This window comes from Elaeis guineensis, chromosome 2, assembly GCF_000442705.2.
Source record: "Elaeis guineensis isolate ETL-2024a chromosome 2, EG11, whole genome shotgun sequence".
Classification (NCBI taxonomy): domain Eukaryota; kingdom Viridiplantae; phylum Streptophyta; class Magnoliopsida; order Arecales; family Arecaceae; genus Elaeis; species Elaeis guineensis.
This window is the reverse complement of record NC_025994.2, coordinates 14,829,526-14,854,260: the sequence shown is the minus strand read 5'-3', so window position 1 is coordinate 14,854,260 and position 24,735 is coordinate 14,829,526. Positions and strand designations below refer to the sequence as shown.

The window sequence follows — 24,735 nt, the reverse complement described above, 5'->3', positions numbered from 1 at the left end:
AACCATCATTATCAGATTAGACCACTGTGGCATTGTTATTGGCCAAATAATAACTAGTTTTAATTGCATTTGAGTCAGTCAGCAACCTCATGGGGTCATGATCAGTGGCATCTCATCAAAGCTAGAGGTGCAAGGAACATGCTAGATGCTTCATTCTCCCTATCCAACTTTGCTTTCATCATCTCTCAACCCATTTTTGCTTCTTACTAACATCATTATTTAGTAACTATATTTCCTTTTCCTCCACTTTTTAACCCCTTTAAGCAACAAATGTTTCTGCAGTTCCGTGGATATTTGTTGCACAATTTAATCTTTTAGGTTATTACATGATGATTCGTAATGCATAGTAGACCTCGAGTCACCTCATGGTTTCAGGCTGTAGGTCAATCATCAACCTTTCCTTCCAGTCTTCTTGTCTGTGAGATCTACATGATAGTTTTTCTGGTGTGGGTGGCCTTCACGTCTACACATGCAAAGTTGACTGGAAGAGAATGACTCTGAGAGTTGAGTCATGAAGAAAGTGATTTTGAATCTGTCACAGAGATGTGTCAGAGAATATTTGAGGATCATGGCGAGCCGTGCTCTATCATCTGTTAAAAAATTTTATCAGAAATTGCACATTGGTGTGATGGATGGACTGCTCTATTGAGCATAATGAAATCTTTTTAATAGGTCATATGCAATGGCTAACCAAAAAAACATGTACAATTAGAGGAGATGTTGGGACCTGCCTTTTTTTTATGGTGCTAGTACATTTGACATTGCATCTACAACTTATTCATATATTTCACGTGCTTAAAGTTATACAAATTACCAACATGGGGTATTTTATGAATTTGGGGTTGGCTTTTGTATCCTGTTACCTTTATGATTTCATTCACAACACCTTCAGCACCCTGTTAACTACTTCATTACCTGAAATCAACCTTCCAACTTTATTTGGTTTTGTGACCACACTGGTTGAGTTTGAGATTTGCATAGAAATAAAATATGCACTCGCATTTAGAAAATGTCATATAGTTTTTTATGCTTGCAGAATGAGATGGTTAACTTCAGTATGGAAATTCATATATTACATCCAGCATGCAGAAGTTGTCTAAAACTGACCTATATTGTGCTAATGTATCTTAACCTTTGCTGTAATGCGTGCAACAGTACCCTTGGCCAAGGACTTCAAACAAGTACTTTTCCTGGAGAGGTTATCTTTTCTATAGCACTAGCTATTCTTGGACTCATTCTCTTTGCACTCCTTATTGGCAACATGCAGGTATTTCGATGCTTTATAGTGCCGCATTGGCATTGATTAAGATCTGAAAAGAAATCATGGTCTGTCTGCTTCTTTTAGTACAACAGACATTCTCTGCTCTTTTTCTTCTTGTTCTGATCGTCTCTGCACTTTTCATTTCAGACTTATCTCCAGTCTCTGACATTACGGCTTGAAGAGATGAGAGTCAAAAGGCGTGACTCAGAGCAGTGGATGCATCACCGCTTGCTGCCACGTGATCTCAGGGAGCGTGTTAGACGATATGATCAATATAAATGGTTGGAGACACGAGGAGTGGATGAAGAAAGCTTGGTTCAGTGCCTGCCTAAGGACCTTAGGAGGGACATTAAGCGCCATCTTTGTTTAGCTTTAGTGAAAAGAGTAAGTGATACTTTTTCTTGTTATTCTAACCTTTAGCTGAGTGATAATATAAATCTCTCTCTAATTTTCTTTTGCTGCTAACTCTGTCAAAGGTCTATAATCTTGGGTCCTTTGTCCTGGTTGGTAGGTCCCTCTGTTTGAGAACATGGATGAGAGGTTGCTGGATGCAATTTGTGAACGGCTGAAACCAAGCCTGTATACAGAAAATACTTATATTGTAAGGGAAGGTGATCCTGTGGATGAGATGCTTTTCATCATTCGTGGTCGCTTGGAGAGTGTTACAACTGATGGTGGAAGAAGTGGGTTTTTCAATCGAGGTTTGCTAAAAGAGGCTGATTTCTGTGGTGAGGAACTGTTAACCTGGGCTCTGGATCCCAAATCTGGCTCCAATCTCCCAACTTCCACTCGGACTGTAAAAGCTTTGACAGAAGTGGAAGCTTTTGCCTTAGTTGCTGATGAATTGAAGTTTGTGGCTAGCCAGTTCAGACGGCTTCACAGCAGACAGGTACAACACACATTTCGCTTCTATTCACAACAGTGGAGGACATGGGCAGCCTGCTTTATCCAAGCAGCATGGAGACGCTATTCAAAGCGGAAGATGGCAGAACTCCGACGCAAGGAAGAAATGGTGGGAGTAGGTGATCAGATGACTGGTGGTTCTAGCCTTGGTGCAACCATCTATGCATCCCGATTCGCAGCCAATGCTCTTCGCGGAGTTCATAAACTCCGGAGTAAGAGTGTGAGAGAATTGGTGAAATTACAAAAGCCTCCTGAACCTGACTTTGCAGCAGATGATGCAGAGTAACTCAATTTTTGGCGCCTTATGGTGAAGTAACTTGAGAAGGGATGAAGGCAGTGGGGTCTGGTGTTTGTTTTTCTTGGAACTGATAAGGCCCTTCTTTCAGTAGATCTACATCAATGTATAAAAGCTGGAGAACAACTTAATGTATGGTGGTTCTTCAACTTGATTACAGTGATAAACCAGCAATTTGTAGTGCTTCTAATGTTGCAACTTTTTATTTTGTACTTTTCTGTCAAGACACCAGTTTGTTAAAGTATAGTCCACATCTGAGTGCTTGAATGGTGTGGGAAGGAAATGAAAAATTGTGGAAATTGGGGCCACATGGCATAGGCCACTTATTCTTTCCATCTCAATTTCCTAGGGTTTTATTTTGTGATGACCGCTACGTATTCAGGCCTATTCTTTATTTGCTGAACTAGTATTTTCACTTGAGGGCTCACTTCATTCTGGTGGAGGGCGATTCAGCCATAGTGATTGGTTGGATTGAGATGCAGTGTGGAGATTCCAGTGTCCATCAGCTCCTACAGGACATTTTACAGGACATTTGGCAGATGATAAGGGAGGGGATCTCATTTCTTGTTAGGAATATTTATCACAAGGTGAATGGGTTACTGGTTAGATGGCATCTTATGTCGTCAAGCACTTCGGTGACATTGTGTGGATCAAAATTGTGGCCACCTCGAAAGCTGTAATGGGTTTGGGTTGAATTTGCTTTTGCGGTATCAAGGATAATGTATTGCATAGTTCTCAATATTGGAAAAAAAACAATCTAATTAATTAGGTAATTGTTTTGATTATATGATTTGAAGATACTATTGTAAAGGAAATAAAAATTGAAAGAAATAGAAGATTGAAAAGAGGTTGTTGAGATCAAGGCATGTGAAAATATTGGAAAATGTGATTTGCTCCCTCCATGTGGGTTTTTAGCAATTTTATCCTCGAGGTACTATAATCCAGCTCAATCCGATCCTTCTCTAAACTAGTGTGAGGTACTATAATCCAGCTTAATTCGATCCTTCTCTAAACTAGTGGAGAGTGAGGTTGATTTAGAAGACTTTCTTCAGATGTTCAATTAAGAAAAAGAAGTGGAAAAGAAAGAAAAAATGTCTCTCTTAGAAAGAGAGCAAGTGAGATAGCACCAATATATAGAGAAGAAGAGAGTGAAATTTTGATTGATTTCAAAACAATCGGATCCGGAGTCTATTCATAGACTTTGTTTGGATTATCAAGGAGGCATCATGATTTAGAAGAGATGATATTTCAGAAACAACGTATTTTTTCGAAAATCAATATTTTCTTTCGAAGAGTTGTATCTCTTTGGAAAGCATCATTTTTAAAAAATATTTTAAAGTTTTTAAATAACTAAAGTTTAAGTGATAAAAATTTAAATCTTTTTCTTTTTTAAATAAAACTTCAACAACCCTCATAAAAGATTTAAATTTTGAAAATCATAAATAAGAATATCTGAGCATCTTATACTATATTACAGATGAGGTGTGTTTTAGACCTAAATCTTACTTAGTGTTGATAGTATCTACTTAAAGCAACAATAATGTATTAGACCTTAAACTAGGTCCTTTATCTTAGATTCAACTTATCACTCAAATGGATCTTGCACTTAGTATCTTGATTTTTCATTAAGAATTTTGTTAAGATTAGTCCAAATGCTTAGTCGTAGCTTATATGATGGGTTTTATATAAAAGTCCTCCACGGATATTTGTGACCTAAATCTTGTAGATTTCCTATCTTGGACTCATTAAGAGCATAGCTTAATCTTTGAAATTTTATTTTGTCACTGAAAAGAGCACTCAGTACAGAGATGGGAAGAGATGCACTATGAGAATATGCTCTGGCACGATCACACAATTGATTTTATTTCTACCACATTGAATATAATTTATGGGATCTCCAATCATAGAGGTTGGATATCCACTGTCCATGACCACACAGTGAGCTTAAGCCCCATCTCCCTCAATGATTCGAGGACTCCATTCTCATATAAATCCTAGTTTAATGGATCTATCAAGTTTTTCTCAGATTTGACAAATTTCGAAGAAATGACATTATTTTTTTAAAAAGTTGTCTTATAAGTTCATGATGAATCCGGATATGTTAGTTCATTTTTTTATTAGTATTCTTTTGATTAGTTAATATTCAATGACAACCTTATTATCATTATGGATTGATATGGCTGGAATTGGCTTAGATGCTAAAGATAGCTTTGAGATAAGATTTTTAATCTACTCTATCTCAGTATAGATGGTATCTAGAGCAATCAACTTGGCCTCTATAATGCTCTAAGATATAATGATTTTTCTAGAAGATCTCTAAGATACAACAGCACCATCAAGAAGAAAAAAGATATCTGATGGTTGATTTAAGATCAAGAAAATCAGTTATCCAATTTACATCATTGTAATCCTCAACCACCTTAGATTATTGGGTCTTTTCTGCGCAGCTTAGGTGGAAGGCAAAGAAGGCATCATTTCGGGGGGGCCCGAGCCATCAGTGAGATATCACTCTGGAAGAGCTAGAATTCTAACCTTGTGTCAGGACCTACGGGCCAAGAGAGTCAATGTACAATAGATTAATGAGATTGATTTAGATTTTGGGTATATCTGCTTAATCTCTCTATAGCATAGGCAATATCAGCTCTTGTCCTATTTGGCACATAAAGAAGAGAACTTATCTTTTGGGAGTATTTAAGTTGATTAATTGGTTTCTCCAAATTCTTTTAAAGATAAACACTTGAATCATAAGGAGTAGATATAAGTTTTCGATTGGAATATCCAAATTGTTCTGTCATTTTCTTGATGGAATGAGAAATAAAGATAGTTATCCTTTCAAAAGATTTGATTAGCTTCATCCCAAGATAACATCAATTTCTTCTAAATCTTTCATATTAAAGTGATTCGAAAAAACTATTTGATTTCAGATATGATTTTAGGAGAAGTTTCAAATATCAGAATATCATCGATATGTAAACAAAGGATCACATAATCATCATGATGATTTGGGAGTAGAAACACTTGTTATTAATTATTATTGATTGAGAAACCAAAAGAAAGGATAGTTCTATTAAATTTTTCATACCATTATTTAGGTGCTTGTTTAAGATTGTATAGGGACTTAACAAGTTGGCAAACCTTAGTCTCTTGACCCTTAATAATGAATCCCTTAAGCTATTTTATGTAGATCTTTTTATCTAGATCTCTATTTAGGAATGCAATCTTCACATTCATTTGATGAATTATTAACTTATAAATGAAAGCAATGGCAAGAAGGATTCTAAGTATAAAGATTCTAGCTACAGCATAATATGTATTAAAATAATCTAAACCCTTTTTTTATTTATACCCCTTGGCTACTAATCTAATCTTATACTTTTCTTAGAGATGTCACTTATTTGAAATTCATTACTAGGAATCTATTGATGGTGCTATCTTAAGAGTACCCTACAAACATTGCATCTTTGGCTTTAGGACTAATTTTTGTTTTCTTAGGTTTAAATATACCTACCTTAGCTAGGCACCCCCATATTTTTAAGTAATCTAATCTAGGACTTCTATCCTTCCAGAGTTCAAAAGGAGTTTTACTTCCATCCTTAAAAGATATTTTATTTAGGATATTACATGTTGCTAATAAGTCATCCCCTTACAAGTTCTTGGATGTACCTAAATTGATTAACATTGAGTAACCATGTCCATTGGTGTATGGTTTTCCGTTCCACTACACCATTAGACTGCGAGGAGTAAGGAGGAGTCATCTCATGAATGATTCCATGGCCTTGATAGAAAAAATATCATAGTATTTGAGATATACTTTTCACCTCGATCTGACCTAAATTTTTTAAAGATATTCTAAATTTGAGTTTTACTTTCAACCTCAAAAATTTTAAATATATCTAGGACTTCATTTTTAGACCTAATTAGATATCTGTAATAATACTAATAAAATCATAGGAAGAATTGAAATTTTGGTAGTCACACACATCACTATGAACTAAATCATGAATGTTAGAACTTCTATGACTAGATTTGAAAGGCTTTTTGATACTTTTGGCTTGAACATAGATTTCACATTTGATTTTCTTTTACCAAAATGGATCTTAGGGATTAGGTTTAAGTTGATCATGTATTAGATCCAATCAAAATTAATATGACCAAGCTTTACCTCGCCAAACATTATAAAATTCAAGATTTAAAATGAAAGAATGATTTTTATTAGAATATTTAGAAATTATACTTAATTTGAACAGGCTTTCAGATACAAAGTCGGTTCCAACAAACTTATTATTATGAGTGATTACAAACTTATTAGATTCTAATACAATTCTATAGCCTCTAGATACAATAATAGATCCACTAGTTAGGTTCCTCCTAATATTAGGGATGTACAACACTTTGTTAAGGAGTAAGATTTTTTCACATGTCATCTTCAGATCCATATGATTTCTTCTTGACATTTGTGCTACGGAATCATTCCTAAGCATTAGACCTCCACTACTTAATTCCTAAAAGGTAAAGAACTAGGAGCGATCAAAATAACATGTACATTAAGCTCTCGAATCAGGCCACCAATCACAAAAAGAATGGATAAAGAATACCAAAAGATTTTTTTTTTTTTGATGTAAAGGGAGGATAAGACCACCCGATTTATTTATTAAAATATAAGTAAAGAGAACAATCGTAGGGACAAAATGTTGCCTGCAGTCGAGGTGGCTAAGGCAACACATTTGGAAACAATTACAGCATTTCCAAGACTCCATGTTTTACTGCCAATATGTAGGCTATAGCTAGTCTTCTGTAATGGAATATCGAGCCATAACTTTGAGTTCCTCAGTGCTTCTTCATCAGTGATTATACATGAGATGAATACTTGAGGATGGTTACCATGTATTTTCTCATAGTACCCCCATTCCATTTTGATGCCTCATCTCCAACCTTTGACTCTAAATGAGCTCTGACGTTGAAAGATCCTACTGCCTTAGAGCTCCTGTGATTAGGATGCTAATGGTCTCGCTGCTCCTTGCTGCATCTTATGACGTCCATTCTTGTAGAAGAAAAATAACATTCTCCACAATTTTAACAGGTGCTTTTGCTTCATCCTTAAAAATTCTTTGGTTTTTTTTGTTCCAAAGACACCACATTATGACTAATGCTATGCAATCCCATACCATTCTTCTCTCCACTGTTGGTATCTGCCATCGCCATTGTGTCCATAAGCCTTCAATGGAACAAGCAAGGGTAGAAAGTGCCATAGAATTGTGAAATACTTCCATACCATTCTAGAGAAGATGTACTTAATAAAGATGTGCACTGCCGTTTCTTCCAAGCAACCACATGTCTTATACTTCATCGATGCAGGCCAGTATTTTTTTGCATAGATTGTTAGCTATCAGGATCTTGTTGTGGAAGACTAACCAGTTGAAGATTTTTATCTTCTTACAGCAGCTTCCAGTTATGTTTAGCAAACTGAGAGGAGATATCTCCGTTAGAAAATAAAAGGTATGCATTTTTGATAGAGTAGATGTTGTTCTTCGACCACTTCCAGAGTACTTTATCCTTTTCTCCATTTAATTATATTTCATTGATCATTTGTTGTGTGTCTCGTGATAGTCTTAAGATTTTGTTGGGGTGTTGAGTGCATCTTCCATCGATATTTTTGGCTTACTTGATAACACATATTCTAGAGGAAGGGTCGAACTTAGGGGACTGCATAGATGCCAATGGTCATGCCAGAATGCCACTCATTTTTCATTACCCAAATTGAAACTCACACTCTGGAAGAACCACCATTGGATCTTCAAAACATATCTCCAAGGGGTGGAGGCTTGAAGAGCTGTAGAAGCAGTTGCGACACTAGGAGATTTAAATTTGTAGTGTGAATCATGTATGATTTTTCTCCACAATCTCTATTCTTCCATAAAATACCTCCACCACCATTTTAACAAAAGCAAGTGATTGAGCATTCTGAGATTAATAACCCCAAGCCCCCCCAGTTTTCTTGGTCTACATACCTTCTCCCATCAGTTTTCTTGGTCTACATACCTTCTCCCATCTTACCAAACTATGACCTCCAGTGTAGCTGTTGTGTCCTCTCCATAGAAACCATCTTCTTCTTACATCAATTTTCTTGATAACCTTGTTGGGATTTTATGGTGTCCTCGTAGCCTTGGAGGTGACCACAAGTGGAGTCGGGGTGATAGACTCCAAGTTCGCTAGGACGAAAGTGGTCCTAGAGTGGAAGCAGAGCATAGCTTCCATGGGCTTGAGGTTTGTATTGGTGAGGACTTTAAAAAGCATGGTTGGGGCTTTGGATACTTGGAATGTAAGGTGGAGTGAGAAATCAAGCAAAGAAATTCTGCCATCAATGGAGTTGGCTCGGATCTTGAAGGAGTTGACTCGGATTAGCTCGAGCCGGCTCAGACCTCTGAGAGAGCTAGCTCAAAGGCCAAACAAAGAGCAGCATTTCATGGCACACTACTAGCATGGCAGTCGAGTCGACTCAGGGTCTGACCGAGCCGGCTCGAGTCATAGAAAGGAACAGTGCGAGATTTCTGTTTAGCCCTAGGATTAATTTTGATCCTAGAAACTTAAGGCTTGGTTTGATGGGGCTTAAGGGGATTAACTCAAGAGATGAGTGCATGATCAGATCATAGGTGTACATGGATTTGGATGAGTGCATTTGGATTAGTCTGAAAAGTTTTTCAGCTGGAGTTTATTAGGATTTGTATGAAAATCCTAGGGTATATAAACCATGTATGATAACATATTTTGTAGAACTAATATAATAACTTTTCTTCCTCAATCTCTCTCTCCTTCTCTCTATTTGCATGCCAAAACCCTAGCCACCATCTTCAAGGAGGGATTCTTGCAGCCACCCCTCTTTCATGTATTGCTGGTATATTCCTTGTCTCATATCCTTGGGTTCGTGTGCACAACAATTGATATCAGAGCCAGATTGTAGTATGAAAAAGGAAGAAGATGTCAGGAGTTGTTGAAGAGACCAACGAGGTTCTTCGTCAGATTTTTTGTTAAGATATTTTTTCTTCAATCAGATCTATAATGTTTGTGATTGTGATTTGAGACATTATGAGTAGCGGGATGAAGATCAATTTTGAAAAGTTTGATGAAAAAAAAAATTTCTCGATGTGGAGAACTAGAGTGGAGGATCTGTTGATTCAGTAGGAGCTAGATCTAGCTTTAGAGAAAAAGTCAGAAGGGATGACAGATCAAGCTTGGAGTTCTCTGAAGAAGAGGGTCTCTTCGCTGATTTGATGGTGCTTGACTGATTCGATGTTGTACGGTATGCTGGAAGAGAAGATGCCTAAGGGATTATGGTCTTGGTTGCACATCCTGTACATGAGGAGGAACATGTGCAACAAACTCATGCTGAAAAAATAGCTTTATAGCCTTCGGATGGAAGAAGGTGGACATATACTAGGGCATATTCAGCGGTTTGACCAGTTGAGTATCAATTTACTCAATTTGGATGTGGCTTTGGAGGAAGAGGATAAGTCCCTATTGTTGTTGTGCTCGCTATCTGGGAGCTTTAATCCATTGATGATAACTCTATTGTACGAAAAGGAGATACTGGTCTATGAGGAGATAGTGTCGGTCCTTCGAACAAACGAGCAGAGGGAGCGGATGGTGAGAAGTAGTATGAGGGTTTTCTTAGATCCCATGATGGTCAATGAGAGGCACAAGAGGGGAAAGAGAGACGCGAGGCAGTGGGAAGGCAGAATTCTCCAAAGGGTCATAAGAGGTATAGTGCTATAGGTGCAGGAAGTTAGGTCATCTAAGGAGAGATTGTCCACAGAGGAAGGAAAAAAGAGAAAGTTCCAGGTTGGAGTCATCCAGTGCAGTAACTGAAAGTAATGTATCAGATGATTTACTGATGTTGTTGGTTGGACATAGGGAGAAAGTAGATCATTGGGTGCTGGATTCGGCCAGCTCTTATCACTGTTCATTTCATCAGATGTGGTTTATTTTGTACGCACAGGTGGGTGAGGGGCACCGAGTGATACTTGGAGATGGGAGCTCTTGTGGTGTTGTAGGAGTGGGTTCCATCAAGCTAAAGATTTTGATGGAAGGGTGCGGACATTGATAGATATACATCATGTCTCAGATCTCAGGAGGAGCATAGTATCACTTGGGTACTTGATGGAAAAGGACTGCACTTTCAGAAGCAATTCAGGGGTTCTAAATATCTCCAAGGATGATAGGATTATGATGAGAGAGAGGAGGCTGAGGAGTTGTTTGTACCAGTTGGAGGGATCTGTTGTGTCCAGGGAGGTCGAGGTGATTACTTCAGCCACGGAGGATTAGTTGGAGGTCCAATCAATGCAGATTGGATAGTTGATGATTTGCTTATCAGATCTGCCAATTGTGGGGTCATCGGATCACAAGGAGGTGGAGCACAAATGATTGGTGTATCCACACATAGAGGAGGAGCACAGGAGAGAGATTTCTTCATGGATGATGAGGAAGATCATGGCCATAGCACGGGCTCTAGGTGGAGAAGTGCAGAGGGAGGTTGAGTTTTTCAGATGCTCGAGCAGTGGTGTGCAGGCACCAGGAGATGACCTAGAGGTGATGCATCAGAGTTTGATGCTATAGTGGCGACGGAGGACCCGAGGATCTATAAGGAGGTTTCCACCAACCTGGGCCATGGAAAGATCAGAGGCAGGGAGTGGAGTTGTAGTCACTCCAGGAGTTTTTGATGCTGTGGTAGAGCATGTTGTAGGAGCTGCAGTAGTCACAACCACTAGGATAGTGGTGATTAGAGCCACTAGGACAATGACGGATAGCCATAGGCCGTATTGCTGGAACTGTGGCTATTGGAATTACAAGTGGAGTAGTGATGGTTAGATCTACTGGAGCAACGATAGGTGGAGTTGCTGAGTGTCATGACAGGTGGAGTCGCTGTGGCAGCAATGGATGTAGCTGCTGGATCAGTGGTGGGTATAGCCATTAATGAAAGGACCAACAGAGAGGTACTCAGACATAGGATGAGGTTTTTAGTCATAAGGGAGGCGGTGGTGGTCTCTCGGATAGCTTCAGGACTGAGGTATACTACGATGGCAAAGAGATCTGCACAGTTAGTTTCACTCCTCATTGGTCAAATCATGTAGAGAATCGGACTTGATGAAGAGCAGTGATCGCCAAGGCTTTGACGGCACAAGGTGGAGATTGTTGGGATTCTGTGGTGTCCTTATAGCCTTAGAGATAATTACAAGTAGAATTAAGGTAATAGACTCCAGGTTCATTAGGATGGGAGTGGTCCTAGGGTGGAGGCGGAGCACAGCTTTCATAGGCTCAAGGTTTGTATTGGTAAGGACTTCAAGGAGCTTGGTTGGGGCTTTGAATACTTGGGACGTAAGGTGGAGTGAGGAATCAAGCAAAGAGATTTTGCCATCAGTGGAGTTGGCTCAGATCCTGAAGGAGTCGATTCGGATTAGCTCGAGCTAGCTCGGACCTCTGAGAGAGCTAGCTCGAAGGTCAAACAGAGAGCAGCATTTCATGAAATGCTACTAGCACAGCAGTCGAGCCAACTCAGGATCTGACTGAGCCGGCTCGAGTCGCAGAACAAAATAGTGAGGAATTTCTGTTTGGGCTCGGGATTGTTTTTGATCCTAGTGATTTAAGGCCTGGTTTGATGGATCTTAAGGAGACTAATTCAAAAGATGAGTGCATGATCAGACCATGGGTGTACATAGGTTTGAATGAGTACATTTGGATTAGTCCAGAAAGTTTTTCAGCTAGAGTTTATTACGGTTTGTGTGGAAACCCTAAGATATATAAACCATATATGATAACATATTTTATGAAACTAATACAATAGCTTTTTTCTCTCAATCTCTTTCTCTTTCTCTCTGTTTGCATGCCAAAATCCTAGCTTCCATCTTCAATGAGGGATTCTTGCAGCCGCCCCTCTTTGGTGTGTTGCTGATGTATTCCTTGTCCCACATCCTAGGGTGTGTGTGCACAACAAACGTAAGTTGGTATATTCATTGATGACAACCAGTAACTTGGGATGGCTCCTAGCACTATATTGGTTATAACCAGTCGGCCTCCAATGCTGAGCATTTTACCTTTCCAAGAGCTTAATTTTTTTCAATCTTTTCAATTAGGAAATTTCAATCCGATGCATGTGTCTTTCTATAGTGTAATGGAAGGCTGAGGTATCTGATCAGAAATTTCATTTGTTTACACCCTATTAGGCTTGCAAACAAAACTCCTTTCTTGCTGAGCCCAACTCTAGCCATCGACATCTTCTCGTAATTTGTTTTTAAACCTATTATCAACTCAAAGCAGTATAGGAGGAATTTTAGATTCCTCACATGATTCCTATTTGCCTTGCATAATACAAGAGTATCATTTGTATATTATAAGCATGTGATCTTTCTTACCGTATCTGCCTCACCAATGTCTTTTATAATATTGTTTGAAGCTACTTTCTCCATCATCCTGGGCAAGATATCCACAGTTAAGATGAAGAGAAGCAGTGACAATGGGTCCCCCTGCTTTAGACCTTTGTAGGTTACGAACCAATTTGTTATCTCTCCATTCATGTTTATGGCCATTTTGCTACTTAGGAGAACACTTTTGATCCAACTACACCACCGTGGCCCAAAACCTCTAGCTCTTAGCATTTTAAAAGCAAATTCCCAAGTGATGTTGTCAAATGCCTTCTCATGTCCAACTTGTATACAAGTCCTCTTCCTTTAGTTCTTTTGCAGTTTGATATGATTTTTGAAGTGCTTAAGAAGCTATCATTGATTTACCTTCCCTTTATAAAAGCTGATTGTGTTTTGAGATATGAGACTATCCATATGTGTTGAGACTCTTTGGCTTCGGACTTTTGTAAAGATTTTCATGATTCCATTTGCTAAACATATCATCCTACAATCTTTCACTGATTGGTTTTATTGTTTCTTGGGTATCAAACAAATGAATGAATAATTAATTCTTGATAGATTGGTTGAACCCTTGTATACCTCCTTGAAAAATCATCATAGATCTACTTGATCACCACCCAATATCTTTGATAAAAGGAAGCCAGAAAACCATCTGAGCTCGGAGATTTATCCTTGGCTAAGCTGAAGATGGCCCCTTGATTTCCTCCTCCATAAATGAGCATTCTAGCTCCTACAAATTGCTTGGTTCCTTTGGATATAACATGTTCCAATCTACATCAATCTCAGGGGCTTCTCCCTCCTGAAAGAGCAAAAAGTAGTATCTCAGCATCAAGTCCTTTACTTGATTTTGATTTTGAGCCACCTCTTCTTTCCACTCTATGTTGTTAATGAGATTTTTCCTCCTTTTAGCAGTTGCACAATGGTGAAAGTATTTTATGTTTTTGTCTCTACATTATTGTCATTGTACTCTTGCTCATTGTTTCCATAACAATTCTTCTTGTTGAAGTAGTTTGTCCAAAGATTCTTTTAACTGCTTCCATTCTTCACTTTCCTCCTTGCCCAGGCTTCTTATCTCTTCCAACATATCTAGCTCTTCTATCTTATTCTTAATCATGTCCTTTTTTTTTATTATATTCCCATTTGTAGCTCTATTCTAGGTCTTGAGTTTAGATCACAAATACCTGAGCTTGCCCATCATGTTGATCGTTGCATCGGATGACTAGGGTGCAGAGTCCCACTATTGCCGTATCATATCATCAAAACCTGGCATGCATATCCAGAAGGCCTCAAACCTGAATGGCTTCCTTGGTATGGGTTGCTTCATCCACTCTAGGTATGGTTTGAGGTTGTTTTGTGCATAGGCTCCAAAGATGCATCATGTTGTTGATCTAGCCACTCAGTTAAGGCTAGACATCAGTCTAAGTTTTTCATTGTTAGCTCTTCTCTATGGTTGGACCATATGTAACAACGTTCTTGCAACTTGACCTCGATGAGCTGGAGATCATCTATGAATTTGTGGAAAAGTCTTGACATCTTTTTGCAGTTTCCTTTCCCCGACCTTCTCTTTTGAAATCTTGTAATATTAAAGTCACCCATTAGCACCCACGGCCCTACCCACTTTGTTATGATCTCTTTCATTTCATAGAGAAAATCTACCTGACCCTCTACATCATTTGATCCGTTGACATTTGTCAGTAACCATTTGTCAAGTCTTTCCTCATTAGCGATGTCCATTATTGTGCTGATGGAGTATGCTCCCTCATGGAACACTGAACCATTTACCCTGAGGACTTCCACATTATAATGATCCCTTGAGCTGAATCCACTACATTTATGCACCCCCAAGAGTCGAAAGCTACCCCTCCTATCGATTGTGTTGTTCTTGAACTCAACTGATCAAGCTTTGATTCCTACGTGCAGATGATGTTACCCCTGGATGACTACACCAACTCTCTTACCATCCTTCTCTTTCCTAACCTTCCCAATCTCCTTACGTTCTATGATAGTATTCCCATTCAATTGGTTTAAGAACACCTACTACTTTATTCTAAGGTTTCACTGGCACTTGTTTGTGTGTTAGCCAGTTTGTTGTAGCTGCACTCTGATGCCAAATCCCATTATATAACATATGCTCAAAAATAAGGGGCGAGTATTGGTTTAGCAATCTCACAAAAATAGACTTTAATTCATTATAGAGCTCTATAGAAAGGTACAAGGAGCTCAATTCCATTACAGCATAAATCATAATTAGATGGTGGTTTTTACAAAAAGCAACTTCCCACCTCTCTTTAGAGTATTTATCCCTACAATAAATATCTTTCCAGAGCCAAAACACTATCTAAATTCCTAGCAAACCCAAAAAGAATACCCGCCCTGATTTTACTCCTTCCATAAATCCACCAAAGTGCATCTACTTAGTTCCGGCCTTCAATTTTTTGGTGATTTCTTCCTCCTTCCCCATGAACTTTATTCTACATAGTGTGCCCAAAGGGTTTAACTTCAGTGGTAGTGAGAGAGTTCAGATTGAGGATATCATTCTGGTGCAAGGCTTTCTTCTCTAATCCTAACATCTTTATTTTGTTCACATGTAAGCAAGGGCTTCGCTTTGCCTCAACTTGTGGAAGTCGCTTTCTGACCTTAGAGTCCAAGGCAATCATAGCCTCAGTATCCATGTTGAGGATATCTTTGTGCATGTCAATGAAACTCGAGTCATCTCTCTTGTTCGGGTGTTCCACAGATAAGGCCTTCCGAATCAAGAAGAATACTTTTGGTACAGAGATCAGATGGTTAGCTATCATAGTTCATCTATCTACCAAAGCTCATTTGTCCATCCAAGAAGCCACATAGTTGAGACATGGTTCTTGGGATTTGGTGCTAGCTTCACTTGGTGTTCAGGTTCTAGGCCATCCGGATAGGACATGGGCGAGTTTGAAGGTTTCTTTATGTATTCCATTAACAATAAGGATCGATTCAAATTCAAATTTCTGATTAATGATAACTTTTCCTATTTTCATTTGAACTTTGGGTGAATGTGATGCATCCCTGTAGTGCACCATGTTGTCGCACTCATGAGCACGAATCCAAAAGAGACATTAATGGGTTAGTGCTGGCTCCATGGATTTCAGTGGAACCCAAGTTGATATCCCACCCTCTCGATCCCACCCAGCTCTTTGGATCTAGACTCTTCTCTTGTGTGGTGATGTGGGTAGGGTGGAGTCTTCGTCTGATATTTCAAACCAAATTTCTACGTTCCATAGCCTGGCTATCTTCTGAAGTTTGCTGATGATGCCTCCATGAACCATTGGATGGAGACCTGCCCCTAGGGCCATTCCAAAACTCCAATTTATCGTCATCCATGCCATTTGATCTCCCTAGGACTCCGACATTGTGTCATCAAAATGGGGACCTACTTAGCAATGAAGTTGATGACTATAGTTGTGATCACCTGGCCCAATTAGGCCCAGAATCAATCCACAGCCCAAATAAAAAAAAAAAGAAAGGAAAACAGAGGAGAAGACTCCCAAAGGGAGTCTTCTTCCTCTGTTCACCGGCTCCCAATCGGAGTCGGAAAGAGCCCCCTCCGGCTCTATTTAAGGAGGAAAATCCTCCTCTCTCTCTCTCACTGGAGAATCTCGGGTCAATCGGCGGCGATCGTCAGAAAAAGTACTACGGATACCCTTACTGTGCCATCCTAGTTTCTCATCGGAAAGCCTCGCCGGCGTCGAAGGTAAGCTCCGACCCTCCTTCTTCTCTTCCTTCCCCTTCTTTCCGAAGCTTCATGCACCCACGCCGGCCATCGGGGTCACCAGAAAACCCATGAAGCGTGAAACTCCTGTTCGACCGACCACGTTTCTCTCTTTTTCGGCCACCGACACCGTCGATTTCGACGTCTCATCCCCGAGATCGGACCCCCCATCCATCTCCCTCTCTATCCTTGAGTGTTTGGCTGCCGGCGACCGAGCCATGATCGAAAATCATGAAGGAGGGGATGGATCCCCTATTTTTCGAAAAAAAAAGAAAGCCTGCCGGCCGAACCCCATCGCCGACTGACTTCGCATGGTCGGCCGCCGTTGCCAGACCTCCGGCCAAGTCACCATCTCGTCGAAGCCTGGGCCACCAAGGGGGGGACCTCACGGTCTTCCCCTGTTTCAGCCAAGGGAGGCCACGGGAAGAAAAGAAAAGAAGAAGGAAGAAGAAGAAGAAAAGAAAAGAAAAGAAAAAGGAAAAAGAAAAAAAAAGAAAAAAAATGCAAAATAAAAAAATAAAAAAAAAGAAAAAAAAATAAAATAAGAGAAATATTTTCTCTCTCCCCTCTTTCTCCCTCTTTCTCTCTCTTCTCTCTCTTTCTCTCTCTATTTTCTCTCTCTAAAAAGAAAAAAAGAAAAAAAAAAAAGAAAAGGAAAAAGAAAAAAAAATATAATAATAATAAAAAAATACATGTGAGAGAAAGTTTCTCTCATCTCTCTCTTAAGTCTTTCTCTCTCCTCTCTCTACCTTCTCTCTATATTTTCTCTCTCTAGATTTTCTTCCTATTTTCTCTCTCTAGACCCTTTTATCTCTTTTTATGGATTTTGTCTCTCTAGGATCATTCTCTCTCTGATTGCATCACAGACCCTAGGATAAACCTAAGATGAAAATATGATGATCTAAGACTGCTCTGAAATTCGTGCAGTAAATTAGATCCCGATCCAATCCTTATTCGAAATTGATAACATCAATCATGGTTAACTATATTAAGTCACCCTGATATGATCACTGATAATCTCAATTATGATTGCCACTTTTGAAGGATACGAAGATTCTCTCTCTACTTTCTCTCTCTAAAAAGATCTATGAATCCTGTATCGAGTCATGCCTTCATCTTTTAGAGACTCATATTGACTCTAATAAGATGATCCAAATTTGCTTTGATATCCGTGCTGTATGTCAACCTCATTTCATCATATCAAGTATCTTTCAAATTTATTATTAAAGAACCCTATTGATTGATCTTGACTTTAATTCGATCTGTGCTTCATGATTTCTTGATCAAGTCACTTGAATCTGACCCTCAGATCAGAGATCCTGAATTGCCCTGGTATCTGGATGGACCGACACATCCAGACAACAGTCCTCTTTCCTTATGATTTAATCTTATTATATTTATGGAATAGAAATTGATGATGATTTGATATTTTAAATAGGATTAGCTGATTCTTTTAACGAAGTCTGAAGATCTAAGATGAATGAGGTAAGTGGATCTTATGCTCCTTATTTATTTTTAAATGATCATATTTTTATGTAAAGAATTGCTATTGATGAAATCATAATTTTTCATAAAATAAGGATCGGCATATGTGATATGAAAAAGCATGTTTTATTATGAGCATTGATTTCATGAATATGTCTTATGAAAATAGTATGATTATGAAGCATGAATTTCATTGTTATTCCATCTATGTATATGTATGCTTTAAAAAAAAGATATAATGATTTCAAAGGCTCTCAGATGGCTATGAATGAATCTCTTCGGGAAGGTCGACATCCAGAGCTAGCATCTACACGAAACATGGCCCTGCCAGCGGGTATAAAGTTGGCACATGAATTAAGAACTCTGTCGATTAAGAAACATGGCCCTGTCACGGGTATAATAGTGACCTTAGCACGAATATCTGTGAGTAATATTTTGAAACATGACATGAATACATGATGAAAATGATTTACGATTCATGATTGTGAAATATACATGATTTATGCATGCATGATGAGTTTATAACTTGTTTTGTTATATGCTCTATAAAATACTTTATTTTGTATTATCTGTTATTTTCTAAATATTGCATTATCATGAAAAACTTATGTTTGATCCGATAAAGAAGTGCAAGTTCTACTTACTGGGCTAGTGTAGCTCATATTCTTTTTATTTTCTTTTTGTTTGAACAGAAACAAGGTTAGGATCAGCAAAAAGAATCTAAGCTTGAAGATCGGTATAGCAAGCTTGAAAATTTGACAGCCAAAGTTTAATTTATTTTAAAATCATGGATTTGTAGTTATTTATGAATGTTGAGATTCGGGTTGGTACTTGCTTTTGGATTTAGATGCTCTGAACCAATATTGGTTCGATTATTTGATGAATAATAGAATTGAATCTTTTTATTTGATAGATTTTAGATGATTATGATGGATTGGCTTCGTGTTATCATGGGCTCCATCCCTCGGTAGCATGGTCGTGTTATGTCACGGATTTGGGGCGTGACATTTTATGGTATCAGAGATTAGGTTATAATCATTGGAGATTATGATATAAATGATATAAATGATTAGGATATGATAGAATAATATCAGAGCTTAGGTTTAAGATCATTGAGATTATAAAGTGATATCAAAACTTTATGTATGATGAATAGGATGCGACCGAGTGGAGCATAATGGATAATATCAGAGCTTAAGATTATGATCATTAAGGACGTGATAAAATGATATAAAGTTTAGATTATGATCACTAGAGAATATGACTTAAGTGGTATTTGAACTTAAGGTTATCATTATTCGGGATTGTGACTTTAGTGATATTTGAACTTGAGGCTAAGATTATGAGGAACATGATAGATATAAAAGAAATGATTCAATAATTTGATTTTGAATCAATAGGTATTATGATGAAATTTATTCATAAGTGGCATTTGATGTCTATAATAGAATTGATGAGTTATATCTTAGATTTTAATTAGCAAGGTTGACCTGAGTATGAGAAGTGTTGATCCTAGAATGGAGTGGAAGGTATTGATATATTATGTTAGGTATATTTGATGACATTGGAATGCAAAACCTATATGGATAAAAGACATGATAACTTTACTGATTTTAATGTTAATTTCTTTGCAAAGAAAAGTTGGTTTGAAAGTTGTCTATAAATGATTGTAAGATAAGTCAAAGGTTAACTCAAATTAATTCTAGACATATTGGATTCTTGAGGAGTGATGAAGTCTATGTAATAAGTTCAAACACAAAAGGTGGATGAAGATTCAATTTTGATGTGCTATGCCTAAGAGATAATAATAAAAAGAAAATCTTAAATTTTATCCTAAATTATATATGAAATATGAAAGTTGGATCTATCTTTGATTGATTTAATATACAAATATATTTTTATTTTTGATAGACTTAGATAATTTGGTAAGTTGAGATCAGAGTGCGCAGCAAAAGCGTGATGGTCTGAATTGATTAAAAATATTAATCTTTTAAATTAAAAGATATTATGAAATATGTTAGTTGAAAATAAGGAAGGATTTTACTGATAATAAATGGATGCTAGAGAGAAAATCTATCTGATCAAGGAAAGACTCAAAGCAGCACAGGATAGACAGAAGAGTGGGACAGATAGAAAAAAGAAGAGAATTAGAATTTCACTTCAGTGATCATATTTTTTTTAAAAGTGTCACCTACAAAAAGTGTCATGAGGATTAGGAGACATGGCAAGCTGAGTCCGCGATATATTGGATATTTTGAAATTTTAAATCGAGTAGGAGATGTTGCTTACGAACTAGCCTTACCACTAGATTTATCTAAAGTGCACAATGTCTTTCATATTTCACCACTAAAAAAATTTATACCTGATCCAAATAACGTGATAAAGTATGAGCCATTGCAAGTTCATGAAGACTTAACCTAGAAAATTTTTTTCTCTGAATTATTGATCGAAAAGAGCAAGTTCTAAGACGGCGCATCATTCCGTATATAAAGATTCACTGGAGTAATCATGAAGAGAGAGGGGCTACATGGGAGCTTGAAGATGATATGAAGACGAGATATCCACACTTATTTAAAAATGAAGGTATGTTAAATTTCGAGGACAAAATTTTTTTTAGGGGGGTAGAATGTGATCACCCGGCCCAATTGGGCCCAGAATCAATCCACAGCCCAAATAAAAAAAAAAGAAAGGAAAACAGAGGAGAAGACTCCCAAAGGGAGTCTTCTTCCTCCATTCACCGGCTCCCAACGGAGTCAGAAAGAGCCCCCTCCGGCTCTATTTAAGGAGGAGAACCCTCCTCTCTCTCTCACCGGAGAATCTCGGGTCAATCGACGGCGATCGTCGAAAAAAATACTGCGGATACCCTTACTGTGCCGTCCCAGTTTCTGGTCGGAAAGCCTCATCGGTGTCGAAGGTAAGCTCCGACTCTCCTTCTTCTCTTCCTTCCCCTTCTTTTCGAAGTTTCATGCACCCACGCCGGCCATCGGGATCACCAAAAAACCCATGAAGCATGAAACCCCTGTTCGACCGACCACGTTTCTCTCTTTTTCGGCCACCGGCATCGTCGATTTCGACGTCTCATCCCTGAGATCGGACCCCCCATCCATCTCCCTCTCTTTCCTTGAGTGTTTGGCTGCCGGCGACCGACCCATGGTCGGAAATCATGAAGAAGGGGACGGATCCCCTGTTTTTCGAAAAAAAAAGAAAGCCTGCTGGCCGAACCCCATCGCCGACCGACTTCGCATGGTCGACTGCTGTTGCCGGACCTCCGGCCAAGTCACCATCTCACCGAAGCCTAGGCCATCAAGGGGGGGGACCTCACGGTCTTCCCCTGTTTCAGCCAAGGGAGGCCGCGGGAAGAAAAGAAAAGAAGAAGGAAGAAGAAGAAGGAAAGAAAAGAAAAGAAAAAGGAAAAAGAAAAAGAAAAGAAAAGAAAATACAAAATAGAAAAATAAAAAAAATAAAAAAATAAAATAAGATAAAAATTTCCTCTTTCCCCTCTTTCTCCCTCTTTCTCTCTCTTCTTTCTCTTTCTCTCTCTAAAAAGAAAAGAAAAAGAAAAAGAAAAAGAAAAGGAAAAAGAAAAAAAATATAATAATAATAATAATAATAATAATAATAATAATAATAATAAAACACATGTGAGAGAAAGTTTCTCTCATCTCTCTCTTAAATCTTTCTCTCTCCTCTCTCTACCTTCTCTCTATATTTTCTCTCTCTAGATTTTCTTTCTATTTTCTCTCTTTAGACCCTTTTATCTCTTTTTATGGATTTTATCTCTCTAGGGTCATTCTCTCTCTCTGATTGCATCACAGACCCTAGGATAAAGTTGAGATGAATATATGATGATCTGAGACTGCTCCAAAATTCGTGCAGTAAATTAGATCCCGATCCGATCCTTATTCGAAATTGATAACATCAATCATGGTTAATCTATATTAAGTCACCCTGATATGACCACTGATAATCTCAATCATGATTGCCACTTTTGAAGGATATGAAGATTCTCTCTCTACTTTCTCTCTCATGATCGACTTTCTCTCTCTAAGAAGATCTATGAATCCTGTATCGAGTCATGCTTTCATCTTTTAGAGGCTCATATTGACTCTAATAAGATGATCCAAAGTTGCTTTGATATCCGTGCTGTATGCAACCTCATTTGATCATATCAAGTATCTTTCAAATTCATTATTAAAGAACCCTATTGATTGATCTTGACTTTAATTCGATCTGTGCTTTACGATTTCTTGATCAAGTCATTTGAATCTGATCCTAAGATCAGAGACCCTGAATTGTCCTGGTATCTGGATGGATCGACACATCCGGACAATAGTCCTCTTTCTTTATGATTTAATCTTATTATATTTATGGAATAAAAATTGATGATAATTTGATATTTTAAATAGGATTAGCTGATTCTTTTAACGAAGTCTGAAGATCTAAGATGAACGAGGTAAGTGGATCTTATGCTCCTTATTTATTTTTAAATGATCATATTTTTATGTAAAAAATTGCTATTGATGAAATCATAATTTTTCATAAAATAAGGATCGACATATGTGATATGAAAAAGCATGTTTTATTATGAGCATTGATTTCATGAATATGTCTTATGAAAATAGTATGATTATGAAGCATGAATTTCATTGTTATTCCATCTATGTATATGTATGCTTTAAAAAAAAGATATAATGATTTCAAAGGCTCTCAGATGGCTATGAATGAATCTCTTTGGGAAGGTCGACATCCGGAGCTAGCATCTACATAAAATATGGCCCTGCCAGCGGGTATAAAGTTGGCACATGAATTAAGAACTCTGTCGATTAAGAAACATGGCCCTGTCACGGGTATAATAGTGATCTTAGCACAAATATCTGTGAGCAATATTTTGAAACATGACATGAATACATGATGAAAATGATTTACGATTCATGATTGTGAAATATATATGATTTATGCATGCATGATGAGTTTATAACTTGTTTTGTTATATGCTCTATAAAATACTTTATTTTGTATTACCTGTTATTTTCTAAATATTGTATTATCATGAAAAACTTATGTTTGATCCGATAAGGAAGTACAAGTTCTACTTATTGGGCTAGTGTAGCTCATATTCTTTTTGTTTTCTTTTTGTTTGAACAGAAACAAGGTTAGGATCGGCAAAAGAAATTCAAGCTTGAAGATCGACATAGCAAGCTTGAAAATTTGACAGCCGAAGTTTAATTTATTTAAAAATCATGGATTTGTAGTTATTTATGAATGTTGAGATTCGGGTTGGTACTTACTTTTGGATTTAGATGCTCTGAACCAATATTGGTTCGATTATTTGATGAATAATAGAATTGAATCTTTTTATTTGATGGATTTTAGATGATTATGATGGATTGGCTTCGTGTTATCGTGGGCTCCATCCCTCGGTAGCATGGCCGTGTTATGTCCCGGATTTGGGGCGTGACAATAGTAACAGTATAAGTGTGTGAACCTACCATTATCTTGACCTTTTTCAAGATGTTTGAGATTTCTTATAAAAGAAGACAATATCGAAGCCTATGATGTCTTCCCACCTTAGGCTTGACCGGCTTGCTTGTTGTGGAATTGCAAAGCTTGATATGATACCGATGATGGCCTTTGCCATCCAATAGAATAGGGGCAGATCCTTCAGGGTGATACAAATTTTGTACTTTAGTTTGTATCTAACTCCCCGCTGAGCTGGTTCCAATGACTCACCACTATTGTGAAGACATCACCTCTGATGTGTCCCTCCACCATTAGTTCCAAAACTGTCTCCTTATCCAGGTAAGAGACAAAGAACCTGAAGGAACTAGATCTAGGATTTCAGGGTTAGATCTTGAAATTTTTTCAAAATCAGGCAGCGAAAGACTAAAATAAATCAAAATTTATCTTATAAAATCAGAGAATTTCTAGATCTAAGATCCTATTACATGATTATTACATGCCATTAAATTAGAAATTAAAATATAAAGAGTAAGAACTACATGTTGATCATATCAACATGTTTCTATACTACATCTAATGTATGTAAAATATAATAGATCAGATCTATTACCTTGCAACTTAGACGTTCTAACTTTGTTGATCCGAGCTTGAGGATGATATTGCGAGCCGCACACATGTCCGACCTCTAGGAGTCGTCCACACGAGCCCACGAATCACGATCAGAAGTTCTGATCCAGAAAATTAGCACAGTATGCTAGTACTGCGCTGATCCTTCTTCGATGGTCTATCAGATGCCTCCTTCTTGATTTGGACTCTTACAAAGATGAGAAGTAGGAGAAGGAGTTTTAGATGAGACACTCTCAGAAAATTTATAGATGGAGGAAGGGAAGAGATGAACCCAGCAATTCTAGAAGAAGACCCTCTTCTTCTTCTCTTTGCTCTAACCCAGACATCTAGTTTTGTGTCTATTAGATCTCCACACCCCAAGAGTCTTTTTCTTTGATTTTTGGATGCCCCAAAGGTCTCTTAATGCTCTGTGTTTTACAAAAATTTTATGAAGAAATTTATTTTAAATAGAGAGATATGAAGAGTCTTTGTCTAGGTCAAATACTTAGTCAAGGATTATCCAAACAAGGCAAGACAAGGGGTGCCCAACTCTTGGACGTCCCCTCCT

At 37.9% G+C, this 24,735-nt stretch overlaps 1 protein-coding gene across 14 annotated transcripts in view; it reads left to right on the top strand.

Annotated features, from left to right (window-relative positions):
• LOC105059651 (probable cyclic nucleotide-gated ion channel 6) overlaps window positions 1–2,792 on the top strand; it is a 35,521-nt gene extending 32,729 nt beyond the window's left edge. For all 14 annotated transcript variants that reach the window (XM_010943101.3, XM_010943119.3, XM_010943148.3 and 11 more), the window contains 3 exons: window positions 1,156–1,267; window positions 1,409–1,645; window positions 1,773–2,792. In XM_010943101.3, the coding sequence (XP_010941403.1) occupies window positions 1,156–1,267; window positions 1,409–1,645; window positions 1,773–2,450 (1,027 nt within the window). In that variant the 3' untranslated portion in view covers window positions 2,451–2,792. The remainder of the gene's footprint in view (window positions 1–1,155; window positions 1,268–1,408; window positions 1,646–1,772) is intronic.
• The last annotated feature ends 21,943 nt before the right edge of the window (window positions 2,793–24,735 follow it).